Source organism: Periplaneta americana, chromosome 3 (genome assembly GCF_040183065.1).
Source record: "Periplaneta americana isolate PAMFEO1 chromosome 3, P.americana_PAMFEO1_priV1, whole genome shotgun sequence".
Classification (NCBI taxonomy): domain Eukaryota; kingdom Metazoa; phylum Arthropoda; class Insecta; order Blattodea; family Blattidae; genus Periplaneta; species Periplaneta americana.
Window position 1 is genome coordinate 199,988,199 of NC_091119.1, and position 15,961 is coordinate 200,004,159.

The window sequence follows — 15,961 nt, forward strand, 5'->3', positions numbered from 1 at the left end:
TGAAATTATTCAAGTCTGCTTCACAGGGAGCTCTACCTGAAAGCCAGATTTGCATGTGACAGTCTGAATCCAACTTTTTTCTTGATCTACCCAGGTTTTGACGTTTTCATGGTTGTCAGAAGGCGTGAGATATTCAAAATATATTGAAATAAAATAATAACTTATGTTAAATTCTGCGCTGTCTGTTCTTTAAAGATATATTGCTTATTCCAAATGAAACAAAACAAACAAATTAATTTCAAGGTATGTTATAGGAACTATAATCAACCCTCAATTGTACTATCAGGGACTGGAATAACCAAAAATGTATTTAAAATAGGCTTAAGGACTTTACTAATAGACGTTAATATATTATACACACTATTTAAAGGGTGCAATTGATGTTTTGTTATTTGAAGTGTTGTATCAGTGAAGAAGTGTGTTGTGTTAGTGAAGTGTGTTGTGTCAGTGAAGTGTGTTGTGTAAGTGAAACGTGTTCCTGTCAGAGAAGTTTTATAGTTTATAGTTGCAGTGCAAAATATTTGAAAGTGAAATGTTTTTGAAGTGTTAGTGAAATCAGGTTAGTATCAGTGAAATGTGTCGTAGTTCCAGTGCAGTGAGTGAGTTGTCAGCGAAATGAGTGTAATTTGGAAGGTGCTTGTGCAGGTATGAACATATACTCTTGGATTTTAGTTCGAACTTAGGGTTAAGATACAAATTAGATTTACTTTAAATGTTTTAAATGATCGTGCTTCATTTAATTTAGGATACTCATTATTATTATTATTATTATTGTGAGTATTATTATTAGTATTATTATTAATTTATCATTGTATTTTTTATTAATTGTGTTTATTATTAATTGTCATTATTGAGTGTAATTAGTTACCACTGGTTCGAGTCCTCATGGAGGAAGAAATTTTCTCATGAAATTTCGGCCAGTGTATGGGACCGGTGTCCAGCCAGCAACATGCACTTTGGGAGCTACGATAGGTAGCGAAATGAGGTTGCGAAAACCAGCTATAACGGCTGGGGGGATCATCGTGCTAACCACACGATACCTCCATTCTGGTTTGATGATCGTACACCTCTGCTTCGGCATGTGGGCGTGAGGTCAGCAGCCGGGTGGTCGGTCTGGGCCCTTCACGGGCTGTAGCGCCACGGATTATTATTATTATTATTATTATTATTATTATTATTATTATTATTATTATTATTATTATTATTATTATTATTATTATTATTAATTAGTTGCCACTGCCACCGGGTATTTACTCATTTGCAGTGTGAATAAATACATACATACTTAAAAAGAGCAAATGACTGGATAAAACATTACCCAAGACTGGAATGAACGTTGCAGAGTAGAAAGAAAGTAAATGAATAACATAATACAGTAGATTGACAGCACGTGTTTTACATAAACTTATCATATGAAGACTAAAATTCGTAACATTCAGGTGATGATGTCAGTGAACGTTATATTCACCCCTTATTCCGCCTAAGAAACCGTTAAATACCTCCCACATGTCTCGACTGTTATTTGGGCTGCCTAAGCAAAAATGAACGGCACTCTGTACAGTTCCATTTCGTTTCCAGGCGACCTGGCCGAGGTGGCGGTGTACCAAGGGCCCCGTGTGCAAGGCGAACTCTTCATCGGCCCTACGGGGGAGTGGAACGACACAGCGTTGCCCCGGGTCTTCTACATGGACCAGAAGAACCACGCGCTGTGGCAGATGACGGACGCCGAGACCAGGGGAGGCATCGACGGTGAGGAACTGAACCGTAGTCTACTTCTTGTTTGTGTATTTATGCGAGTAAACCCTTAAAACAGAATGGCTAGCCGAGGAGTAACATAGAGAGCTATTGAAATATTGTGGTGAGGGTCAGGCTCTTTTTTTGATGATTTCTATTTAATATTTTTCTTAAAAAATAAATAGATTATTGTACTTACGGTTAAAAATCTGACAGTACTTTTGTGAGAAATGTGTATTAACATACCCACGTTTCTCAGAGGAAAGTTTTAACGAAAGCAATGTCAGATTTTATTTTATTTATTCATTTATTCATTTATTCATTTATTCATTTGTTCATTTATTCATTTATTCATTTATTCATTTATTCATTTATTCATTTATTCATTTATTCATTTATTCATTTGTTCATTTATTCATTTATTCATTTATTAATTCATTCATTTATTCATTTGTTCATTTATTCATTTATTCATTTGTTCATTTATTCATTTATTCATTTATTCATTTATTCATTTATTCATTTGTTCATTTATTCATTTATTCATTTGTTCATTTATTCATTTATTCATTTGTTCATTTATTCATTTATTCATTTATTCATTTATTCATTTGTTCATTTATTCATTTATTCATTCATTTATTTATTCATTCATTCATTTATTTATTCATTCATTCATTTATTCATTCATTCATTCATTTACTCATTTATTCATTCATTTATTTATTCATTCATTTATTTATTCATTCATTTATTTACTCATTCATTTATTTATTCATTCATTTATTTATTTATTCATTCATTTATTCATTTATTCATTCATTCATCCATCCATCCATCCATTCATTCATTCATTTATTTATTTCTGTGTTTATTTATTTATTTATTTGCGTTTTTATTTATTTATTTGTGCATTTATTTATTTATGTATTTATTTATTTGTATGTTTATTTACTTATTTATTTGTGTGTTTATTTATTTGTTTGTTTATTTATTTGTTTCTTCGTTTATTTATTTATTTATATGTGTGTTTATTTATTTATTTATTTTCGTGTTTATTTGTTTATTTATTTATTGCTGTGTTTATTCATTTATTTATTTGTGTGTTTATTTATTTATTTGCGTGTTTATTTGTTTATTTATTTGTGTGTTTATTTATTTATTGCTGTGTTTATTCATTTATTTATTTGTGTGTTTATTTATTTCTGTGTTTATTTATTTATTTATTTATTTATTTGTATGTTTATTTACTTATTTATTTGTGTGTTTATTTATTTATTTGTGTATTTATTCATTTATTTGTTTATTTATTTATTTATTTCTTCGTTTATTTATTTATTTGTGTTTATTTATTTATTTTCGTGTTTATTTGTTTATTTATTTGTGTGTTTATATATTTATTTGCGTGTTTATTTGTTTATTTATTTGTGTGTTTTTTTTTCATTTATTTGTGTGTTTATTTATTTATTTCTGTGTTTATTTATTTATTTATTTGTGTCTTTATTTATTTATTTGTGTGTTTATTTGTTTATTTATTTGTGTGTTTATTTATTTATTTGCGTGTTTATTTATTAATTTATTTGTGTGTTTATTTATTTGTGTGTTTATTTATTTGTTCGTTTATTTATTTATTTATTTATTTGTTCGTTTGTTTGTTTATTTATTTGTTTGTTTGTTCGTTCGTTCGTTCGTGCGTTTAAAAGAAATGAAACTGTGCTGGCAAAAGTGGGTGAAGAAAAAATGATGTTGAAACTGATCAGGAAGAGGAGAAAAAGGAATTGGTCGAATCACTGGCTGAGAAGAAACTATTGGCTATTAATGGAGAAAAATTCGCTCCGGCGGCGGGGATCGAACCCGGCACCCCAGTTCTGTGATAGCTATTGACTTGTCGAACATGGAGTAAGGCCACTAAGGAAAAGTATTAAAGGAGATGGATTCGATCCGGTGCTGTGGATTGAGCCTCGGCGTAGCTCAGTGGTTAGAGCGCCCAGTGCGTAGAACTGTGGGTCCCGGATTCGATCTCCGGCGCCGGAGCGAATTTTTCTCCATTAATAACCAATTGTAACCATAACAGATAATTCTGTAGGACTATGGTTTGGCTGCAGGTCTGATTCTAGCCAGCGCCGTTAAGAAGTGGGTGGACCAGATGAATAGCCTGCGCCTCTCCCAGGTGCTGGAGATGTATTACTCTGACCGAGGCGTGATCTTTGACAGCAAGTACAGAGCCTGCGAGCGCAAGGCCAGGCTGGGGGAGCTTCCCGACCAGCTGCAGGAGCAGGTGAGGTGCTTCAGTAAGCACTGTTCTCAGAGAACCATCATGGATGAATATACAGGGTGATTTATATAGAACTGACACATTTCTTTCATTAATTGTTTCAAAACGAATTGTGCTAGCGACAACTTATTATGTACCTAAAATGTAGAGGAATTTTGGGAGATTATTTACCTCTATAGCAAATGTTGAAAATGTCCTCCATCCTGCATAAGGCACAACTCAACACGTCGTTCCATGTTACTGGCCACTCGTTGGAGGACTCTGTTGTCAATAGCTTGAATCTCCTGTGTGATGTGCTTCAGATCGTCCAATGTCTGGGGACGTGTGGCGTAAACCCTGTCTTTTAAGTAACCCCATAGAAAGAAGTCCGGCGTTGTCAAATCCGGAGATCTCGGTGGCCACAGGTTCCTGGAAATTATTCGGTCGTCAAAGAAACTTGCAATTATTTCCATGGATTCATTTGATGTATGGCATGTAGCGCCATCTTGCTGAAAATATCCTTGACTCAGCTCTACATCGTCCAGTTGCTCAACAAATTCCAAGAAAATCAGTCGGTACTCTGCAGTGTTCACAGTCTGGTTAAAAAAATTGTCCCCACTATTCTCTGTGCGGATATTGCGCACCAAACTCCGATTTTAACCGGGTGCATAGGTGCTTCATGGATGACATGTGGATTTTCGATGGCCCAATGGCGTGAGTTCTGAGAGTTCACATAACCGGATAAATGGAACCATGCTTCATCTGTGAACCATGTGATGGACAATATGGCAGGGTTTTGCACAATGAACGTCTGAAACCAACGACAATAATTCAATCTTTTATCCTTATCTGGTTCCTGTAGCTGATGAACAACCGTAACCCTATATGGCTGATGAACAACCGTAACCCTATATGGCTTTAGGCTGCCAACAATAGGAATAAAACATAAACATCTGCGCATCTAGTGACAAGGAATCGAAACTCCAGAACATTCTGCTTAATTTGGTGCTAAAATTGGGTCATTGAATGAATTTCCAACGGAATAATTAAAGAAAGAAATGTGTCAGTTCTTTATAAATCAAACTTACTGAGTTTCCCGTAACACATACTAGAAGCGCTGTTGTAGAAATTGACCTTGCTGCCACCTGTTGGGGGAGTGGCGTTATTACATGTAGCAGCGCACCAAGTAGCGAAAAGAGTAACTAATTACTCCATGCATTTACCAGCGCACCTGGTGACGAAAATGTTAAACTGTGCAGAAAGTATTCCCTCACACCCTCATCGATATTCAAAACTAACCCAATTTAAAATAAAACATTTACAGTTTTATCCCTCACAGCATCTTCTACTGAAAATTCTTACCGGAGCCAACAGGAAGATAAAAGAGACGATGTGTTTTACACTACCCGATTAAAATATAACCAGACAGAGACAAAAAATAAAGCAAAAGGTTGGATAATTAGGACTGTATTTTTGGGGTATTTATTGTACAGCGCAATGGAAAAGTCTGCAAGAACTACTTAGATAGTTCAATTTGTTATATTACTATTACTTTACAATACATTCAACAACACTATTTTTACAACGCCCATAAACATCACTGTTTAACATACACTGCTTATACATACGTGGTATCACTTTATGTTCACTTATTAGCAAGTTTCTGTCTGCCATCTTGGCTCCTCGAGCAATATTATTTCGAACGGATAAATAGAGAACTCTGGATAATGTACCGAACACGTAGTTCTAATGTTCACTACCTACGACGTTGGGCGCTGATCATCTTATTTCAGCCCCCCGCCGCCAGATGGTGCTGACCGCAGTTTCGCATCCTATTATATATTTATCCATGGAACCATATTATAGTATAATAGGCCATTATTCCTGGCTGGCCTCTTCTATTCCTGGCTTTTGTAAATGATCTGCCAGTTAATATCTTGTCTAGGGTTCGCTTATTCGCGGATGATTGTATGGTATACAGGGAAATAAAAAATTATGAAGATACTACTCTTCTCCAGAATGACCTCAATAGAATAAACGATTGGGCAATAGCCAACAAAATGAAAATAAATTCTCTAAAGAGCCATCAGCTTTACAAGGAAAAGAAATAAAATAATCGCATCGTATACGTTAGGGGGTGAAACCATTCCGGAAGTTAACAAATGTAAATACCTTTGAATAACATTTAGCAGCGATCTCGGCTGGGGGGAACACGTTACAGACACAGCGGGAAAAGCATGGAGAGCGTTACACTTTGTGATGAGGGTACTAAGAAAAGGCTCTGATAAATCCAAAGAGATTGCATATAAATCACTAGTACGTCCAGTAATGGAATATGGTGCTGCATGTTGGGATCCCTACAGACTAGAACATATTAAGACACTGGAAAAGATTCAAAAACGGGCTCTCAAGTATTGTCGGAAAAATTCACCATTAAAATGGGACACACTCAAGGACAGGAGAACGCGAATTCGATTATGCGCACTGTTCAAAACATACAGAGGTGAGCCTGCCTGGAGAAAAATAAAAAATAGGTTGCAGCCGCCAAATTACTCTTCAAGGAACGACCACTCATATAAATTGAGGGAAAGAAGACAGAGGACGGACACTGGAAAGTTTTCTTTTCTCAATCGTACTATCAGGGACTGGAATGCTTTACCTGCAGACTTACTAAAGGCTTTACCAACAACCAAAAACGTATTTAAAAATAGGCTTAAGGATTTTACTAATAGACGATAATTATACACAGTATTTAAAGGGTGTAAATGATATTTTGTTATTGAAGTGTTGTATCAGTGAAGAATTATGTTGTGTCAGTGAAGTGTGTTGTGTCAGTGAAGTGTGTTGTGTCAGTGAAACGTGTTCCTGTGAGTGAAGTTTTATAGTTTATAGTGGCAGTGCAAAGTATTTGAACAGTGAAATGTTTTTGAAGTGTTAGTGAAATCAGGATAGAATCAGTGAAATGTGTCGTAGTTCCAGTGCAGTGAGTGAGTTGACAGCGAAATGAGTGTAATGTGGAAAGGTACTTGTGCAGATATGAACATATCATACTCGTGGGTTTTAGTTCGAACTTAGGTTTAAGGTACAAATTACATTTACTTTAAATGTTATTTTAACTGATCGTGCTTCATTTAATTTAGGATGTTCCCTATTATTATTATTATTATTATTATTATTATTATTATTATTATTATTATTATTATTATTATTATTATTATTATTATTAATTATTGTTAGTATTAATTATTAGTATTATTATTAATTATATTTTTAATTAATAAGAATATTATTGTCATTATTGAGTGTAATTAGTTACCACTGCCACCGGGTATATACCCATTGCAGTGTGAATAAATACATACACACATTCATTTTCCCGTGAAACCAAATGCAAGCATGAGCAGTAGCTTATAGTCCAGATGGGCTTTAGAGGCAACACTTTTATCATTTTCACTATACTGCCATCTAGCGACTGCATAAGAAGTCACGTTGTAACTCTCATTTGAACTGCATGCAGCAATTGTACTTCCATCTAGCGGTCGTTACCAATCGATAGTAGCGATCCTGGTGTTTCTTCTCTTTCACATATCACAGTTTTGAACATGAGGAGGGCCAATGTGTTATATATGTGATCAGAGCTTATAGTAAGAATTTTGTTGTGGGGGTAAGTGAGCTAACTGGCGACAAGTGAAAGCGTAGTGAGGGAGGGAAGATTCTCAGTCCACTTTCTTCTTCCCCTCATGCGATGGCAAGTTTCATGAGATAACGAATGACCAATATTAGGGATAAAAAAAGTATTTATCGAGATAGTCGAAGACTTGTCCCAAACTTTGTCTTTTTCACCGACTTATAGGCGTATCGTAATTTTACAGACACCGAATAAGCATACCATATTATAACTGGGACCAGCATTCTTATGCAGATGCATTTTTTTACTGTCCAGTTGGAAGTCATGCAAAAATATTTTTACGGATGTTTTGAACGACCAGAGCCCTAGATCAAATACCCAGATTGCTCGGCCTTATAGGGCTTTGACGGTAACAACTTTTGTCAGGTTTACTATGCTGACATCTAGTTGTTACATAAGGAGTCACGTCATAACTTCCATTTGAATTGTATTAGCGACTGTACTGCCATCTCGTGTTCGTTTACGGCGGATGGGTGGCGATCCTGGCGGTTGTTCTCTTCAAAGTGCTGCCGATTTTAACATAGAGATGAGCAATCTGTTATATTTGTGATCTGGGCCAGGACGCGGATTTTGATGACCTAAAAAACTCTAAAAATGACCTAAAATTCTGAAAAAAAAGGCTAAAAATAAACAATTGTGTACATAATTAGTAAAAATTGTACGTCAAATTAACAGCTCTCCAGACTGTCTACTACGCTATTTCAATGTAAAAGTATAAAATTTCTCACACGAATACGATTTAAAATATATCTTTCCGTTCACCAAAGGAATTTTTTAATGTTACATTTGCAATGTATTATGCTAATAAATGATTGAAAGAGTTTTAGTTTTTTTCCCCCCCTTTAAATGTGCAGAAATTTGATGGGAACAAATGTTAACTTTTCGTTCAACAAATTAATTTTACAATGTTAGGCCTACATTTGTTTGGATGAAATTTCTGCACATTTAAAGGACGAAACTAACATTCTTTCAATAATTTATTATCATAATACAGTAGGCTACTCTATTAAATTAACTGAGCATATTGGGAATTAAATCAATATCTTTTCCAAAACACTCTATGAAATGTTTCATATGAAACAATTTTTATCTCTAAAAGGACGCAAAAACGAGCAAAATTGTATTACATTTTTTTGTTTGAAATATCTCAATGAATAATAACTTGAAATTATCACCACGGCATGGCGCGTCCTCAGGTTGCGGATAGAGGAGACGGCCTCCAGATATGGAGGGTAGCTGCGAATATATTGAATAAGCAGTCGTGGACAGCCGATAAGGGGTGGTCCTCCAACTTGGGGGTTGGGCGAAGGGCTAACAACCCATCACCGTAAAAAACAGCTTGTTACGTATCCCTATAATAAGCCTCGGAATAGGACTGATTCTCTGGCACGACCACAGCAAAGGAATAAGGATTTGAGATTTGGCACTTGGAACGTAACTAGTCTTTATAGAACAGGAGGGGTAACATTAGTAGCAAAAGAACTAGCTAGATATAGAATAGACTTCGTAGGAGTACAAGAGGTTAGGTTAGATGGGAATGGCATATCACAAATAGGAGATTACTTGTTGTATTATGGGGAAGGAAACAATAATCACCAATTAGGAACAGGATTCTTTGTTCATAAAAGAATAAAATCAGCAGTAAAAAAGGTCGAATTTATCAGTGACAGGTTATCATATTTAGTACTTAAGGGTAGATGGTGCGATATCGTAGTTATAAATGCTCATGCCCCTACAGAAGAGAAAGACGACCATATAAAGGCAGAAATGCATATAGAGTGTTAGTTGGGAGGCCGGAGGGAAAAATACCTTTAGGGAGGCCGAGACGTAGATGGGAGGGTAATATTAAAATGGATTTGAGGGAGGTGGGATATGATGATAGAGAATGGATTAATCTTGCTCAGGATAGGGACCAATGGCGGGCTTATGCGAGGGCGGCAATGAACCTCCGGATTCCTTAAAAGCCAGTAAGTAAAGGCTGGTTCACAATAAGCCGGGAACGAGAACCAGAATGAAAACGAGAAGCAGAGGACGTGAATATAAAAATTCTTGATTCACAATAAACCGAGAACGTAGGCGACTATGCATATCGACATGTATGTCAATAACGATATGTAAAGTCGATATTACGCATTCTGATGTTATTTGTGTATAATTGACCAATGGCGTTCTGTCATGAGTACAAGGCAGCCAACATAAACACAGGGTAACCAACTTCGAAATTTCAACTGAAACATTTCATTAGGTACGGTACTATAAATATGCCCATGCATCTTTATTATCACAACCTATTTTAAGTCCACCATAACGTAAAATAATTAGAGAAGAAACATTTGTAATAGAACAAAAATGAACACAACAGTAGTTATTGAATTGAAGCATGACTATGTAGCGTGTAATACAACCAATACAGTAATAAAATATGATTCGCTTCCGATCGGTGTTCAAAGATGCAGCTATTGAAAGCTACATATTCTCCTTCATTTTCTCATCTTTATACGAGGCGCGCCGCTTATCGTAAACGTGAGGATTTTCCTCAACACTCAATATTAGAATCTCATCAAATAAAACTTGCTCCATGATGCACAGCACAGAACAAAATAATGCATAGGTTATGTCACGGTCTTCTTGCTACAAAATATACGACGACAAAATAGCTTTTAGATGGCAATAGAATGAATCTAGTGGGCTGTGATCGGAAACGTGAACGCCAAAGTTGAAACTTGGCCAAATCTCCTTTCCCGATCTCGGGCTCCGGCAAGCTTTTCGTTAATTGTGAATGCTCACATTTAAACGTGTACATTTTAACAATTTTACCGTTTTCGTTTTCGTTCCGATTCTCGTTTCCGGTTTATTGTGAACCTGCCTTAAGTAAGTAAGTAACTTGAAATTAATGACATTAACTTATGGTTCACCCTATATACGTTAGAAAATAAGTAAATACTGTAACCTATTTTAGTTATATTACAAAAAAGGGGGGGATATCCGCTAAGAATACGCCTATATACCCAAAGGCATGTATACAAGGCAAGTCCGCATTACCAGGTGAGTCACCTGCGCCTTATTTATACGGAGTTATGCAATCTGACACATTCACAGTGAATTCTTTGCAAGGACGACTAGGGGGGCTTGTATAAGGCGGGCGGAGAGGCGGAAGGGAAGGAAAGACTAAATTAAAAGAAGAAAGCGAGAAAGAAAACAGAAAGAAAAAATGGAAAGAAATAAAAGGAAAACATAATTTAAAAAATTGAAAAGAAGGAACTAAAATAAATAGAGGAAGAATAAGAAAAATAAATCATCGCAGTAAAAAAATGTATGTAAAATTAATAACAAAAATTAAATAATTAATACAGAATGTAGTTTTGAGTATTGACGTAACATCTCAGGCTGAAGTGTCTTCATCGTTTCGATCGCCTCAGTCTCCCCTCCCTCTTCTTGTGTGCGTCATTCATAATGCGATCGTCACTTGTTAGTCACAGTAGGAAGGTTAGTTTGCTTGCTCTGTTCAAGGCAAGCTGACGTGATGAAGTAGAGTGTTCCGCCTACGTACGTAGACTACCCGTAACGTTTGTGATGCAATTCAATGAATGTCAACACAAGACGTACCAGCTCAGTGTTTCTGCTTCGACTCCATACTGCAACCCTCTGATCCCTCCAGCTCTTCAGGGCTTGCCATTGTTTTATTAATCCTTTGGTTTTTAGTGCCATAATTTATTTAGAACCATTGTGTGCAGACACTGTTAATACAATGTACAGGGACATCATTTTATTTTTACTTCAATTTTTATTGTACTTGAGTTTTTGAATGTACTTCACTCCCATCTCCTCTACTATTAAACTTACAACCGTCTTCCACACAGAACCAAGACCGCGTATGCAGTCAAAGTCGCCTTACAGTTATAGTAAGCAGTGCTGAGTTAGTGAGTATAGTACGTTTCAGAAATATGTTCGCGTTTTCCAGTGACGAAAGAGATTTCAATATTGAATCATATTTTCGCACAGGTACTGTCGTCTGTTTGCCTACGTCGTATCTCTGTTTCCCCCACCCGCTTCTGCTCGTCTCTCTGTAAAGGCTAGTGGCTGGGCTGTCTTAGCTCTTTTCTGAAAACATTAATTGGACGTCTACGTGATATTATACCCATACAATTGTTTAAAATAACTTAAATAAAAGGGCCTCGTTAAGTAATTAACTGTCACGTGATTTCCTCCCTTTCTACGACCCTGCGACAAAACTACTTGGACGGACAGTAGATAGCATGTCTGAGTAATTTTATGTTTTCGGATCGGGCAGAAGTGAAGATTGAATTTACAGTACGTAAGGTACTCTTTTATAAAGTAGGTACAGAATTATTTCAACATGAGTTACTAGTACGAAGGACGAAACTGGTAATTGGAATTAGGTACAATAGTATATAGTGCGATAATATGCACATTAGAACTGAAGTCTGTATGGAAATGAACGGCCACCATTTAAAAAAATGTGTTATGTCCATATCATGATTATTTTTCAATTTAACTTCATTCTCTATATTGTACGCTAATGTGCTGTAGACAGTATAATATACACTGCATATCGAATACGTCAGAATGGATAGCTCAGTTCGTGAGTAAAAACACTTATTGTTGATACAGTACTGTATTTTGATTAAACAAAAACCTAATGAAAATTATCAAACTCAAAATCGCGATATTTCCTAGATTACGTAAATGGATTAACTACTTTTCTTCCCTCCTATACCTAGTTAAGTGATCTGTTTGTATTTTACGCCAGTATCATCGAACTCCAGTCGTAGAAGGGGGTAGAAAACGTATTTCCGGTTGTCAACCGTTAATTCAAAGGTATAACCAGGTTAATATTAAAAATGTTAGTAAAAATAAAATGATGTCCCTATATTTCCATTATTAAATTTATAGGTTATCAATAGAGCCTGGGTGTTAGGCAAAATGCATTTTTTACTCGATGGAAGTAAATCATTATTCTCCACACCTGTGGAGTAACGGCTAGCGCGTCTGGCCGCGAAACCAGGTGGCCCGGATTCGATTCCCAGTCTGAGCAAGTTACCTGGTTGAGGTTTTTCTGAGGTTTTCTCTCAACCCAATATGAGCAAATGCCGCGTAACTTTCGATGCTGGACTCCGGACTCATTTCACCGGCATTATCACCTTCAACTCATTCAGACGCTAAATAACCTAGATGTTGATCATTATTTGCATAGATATAAATTAAATGTGATTTGGTACCTCAGTCGTAACAGACTCATAAAGTACCGTATGAAACTATAAAGTAATTAAATAATTAAAATACGATCAATTGGTCCAGTGATCATCCGTTTCTTAATTGCGATTGTTTTTAAATAATTAAAATATGATCATTTTTGGACCAGGAAGCACATATCTTCGTGCAATGATAATTCTTTTAACATCTTTCTTAATTTGCTATTGAATCCAAGTAATTAATATACGATCATTTGGTCCAGGGAACGTCTGTTTTGGCACAAGGATAATTCGTTTAACCTGTTTCTAAATTGAGTCTTGAATACATTTTTTAATAAATCACTCCAAAGTAATATAGCGTGGATTGTGTACGAAGATATTTTTTGTGTTGGTCCCATTATGCCCATCACTCTCGCCATTTCTCTTTGTGTGGATGCTTGCCCATAAGGTGAGTTTTGTATTGTGTTCTTCAGAGGGTGTGTCCTTAGACACGTATAATAGTTACAATGCAAATAGAAAAAGAAAACCTTTTGAACAGAGGCAAAACCTACATAAATTATAAACAATTTCTAAAATGTATATAATCACTTTTGTATCCATTTTGTGTATCTCCTTTCTGTATGATAATAATAATAATAATAATAATAATAATAATAATAATAATACGGTATCTAATAATAATAATAATTATTATTATTATTTATTTAACCTGGCAGAGTTAAGGCCACTCTAACACTCAACCAGGACTTGTAATATAAAAGAAGAAACAGAAACAGAAGAAGATTCTTGTCTGTAATAATAAAGAAGGCCATGTGCAAAGAAGGGCACGAAGAGGGCCATGCTGAAACACTCATTATCTTCATCACGTTTATATTATCATTTCAATCAAAATGGAATAACAATTATAATTTTCTTTAATATTATATGAAACACAGTGCCTTTCTTAAATAAATAAATAAATTAATTAATTAAAATAAATAAAATAAAATAAATAAATAATAAAAATATATAAATAAAATAAAATAAATAAATATAATAAATAAATGAAGTAAAATAAATAAAATAAATAAATAAAATAAATAAAATAAAATAAATAAAACAAATAAAATAAATTAAATAAGTAAATAAATTAATTAAATAAATAAAGAGCAAAAAATTATGCATCATTGTTTACGTAAATAAAAACAAATGAAAATTAACATGGCAAATAAAAATTATTTTAAGAAATACAGGCAATAAATATGTAAGTAATAAAAAGTGTGTATCTAATTAATAGTTAATACATGCCGCGAATATATTTATATTGCTTTGGTTTGATTATGATGAAACGAACGCAAACGAGACACTAAACTCGTGTGAAGTGTGGGAAGTTATATAAGTTTTAAGTGAATTTTGTTTATCGAAAGAAAATAAAACTTTGCCAAGGCTCTTTTTCTTAAGGACCCTTGAATTACTTTCTGTTCACAGACGACGAACTTTGCTCGGGTGTTGTCTTACACGTCCCTCGAAGCGGTGCACATTTCTGACAGGAAGTTGGAAGAATTCAGCACGAAGGCGGTGGAGGCTTACAACGCCCATCTGTGTGAGTTACAGCTAGATCATACTGTGGGTGGACACGGTAACAAAATTGTTATCATTTAATATTTATCAGCAGTTTTTAGCTTCAGAAAGTTTAAAATTTAATATTTTGGAACATTTTAAGGATAAAAGGAGGTAATTGGGCAAATATGTCTCTGAATATGTGTATTTGGGTCAAATAGTTACCTTCTCACAAAGAAATTACAAAGAGATCAATAGAAGAATTTCATCGGCATGGAAGGCGTTCTGGAGCCTGAAGTTCATATGGACGGACAAGACAATCAACCGCAATCTCAAGTTCGAGGCACTATAGTCCCGTCGCTCTAATTTCCGGCAGCCAATCGCGTTGCAGGTCGGCTACATTTAAACGTGTGCGTCTTGTGATTCGCTGATTCATTTCTTAAGGCTCGATAAATACTTAATATAATCGCCCGCCATTTTAGCTCTTTCGTTGGCGTTTGCAGAAAGCACACAAAGACGTTATTTGCCGCTAAATTATTTGCTGAATTACATTGCGTTTGATTTGTTATCATAGAAGCTACGACATGATAATGTTTAACGGTGTGGCAAATAGATTCCTCGTATGGTAGCTCGGCAAAGTAAGAACAAAAATGGCGAACGATACTACCTACCTAGACTTTATAGAGCCTTGGCTTTCTAAGACGTAAGCAAAGAGGCGGAGTCACGCCGGAAATAACAGCGTCGGGACTATAGAGACACGTATAATCCCAGTTTTGCTATACGGCTGCCAAACTTGGACATTGTCCGAGAGACAACGCTCTAGTATACAAACATGCCGGAGGAAGATGCAAAGGAAAATACTGGGCACCACGCTACGAGACAGAATGACAAACGAAACACTACAAAGACTGACGAACACTACTGACGCTGCAGAACGAGCCACGGCAACGAAGTGGACCTGGGGGGGGGGGACATGTGGCGAGACTACACCATGCAGTCACGATGTGGGACCCCTACGTCGGAAAGAGAGGACAGGGAAGACCACGGCTCAGATGGTCTGACACGTTTACCAAAGAGGCGGGGAAATAGTGGTCGAGGACAGCAAAGGGCAGAGTTTTGTGGAAAGAACTAGGGAAGGTCATTGTAAATAGATAACGTAATCAGTGTTAAAATATTGTAAATAGTAAAGTCAGTATTAGTGAAAGTGTAAGATAAGTTTTGTAAATAGCAGTGGCGTAGCGTCAATGTAAGCTAAAAAGCTTAGCTTCCCCAGTTAATAATAATTTCATAATAAACCTGCAGTTTATGGAGAAAATTATTTATTAATTTTAATAGAATTTTTATTTACGCGTTAAATATTGTGATGCGGCAGCTCAGGATGATTTGTGATGCAGCAGTAAACAAGAAGCCTGCACACATCAGCTTCCAAGCAGACTGGTTTCTTCTGTGTAATCCACCCCGCAGATTTTCCATCCCTTTCTAACTAAACTACCCTAGTCGCAAGGCTCGCAAGAAGCTAGCTTTAACATTGAA

The 15,961-nt window shown here is 35.6% G+C and overlaps 1 protein-coding gene across 1 annotated transcript in view; it reads left to right on the forward strand.

Moving 5' to 3' along the window:
• Positions 1-15,961, forward strand: part of LOC138696958 (uncharacterized) — a 47,808-nt gene that overhangs the window by 11,302 nt on the left and 20,545 nt on the right. The window contains exons 6-8 of the mRNA XM_069822489.1: positions 1,579-1,749; positions 3,840-4,012; positions 14,357-14,471. Coding sequence (XP_069678590.1) covers positions 1,579-1,749; positions 3,840-4,012; positions 14,357-14,471 — 459 coding nt within the window. The remainder of the gene's footprint in view (positions 1-1,578; positions 1,750-3,839; positions 4,013-14,356; positions 14,472-15,961) is intronic.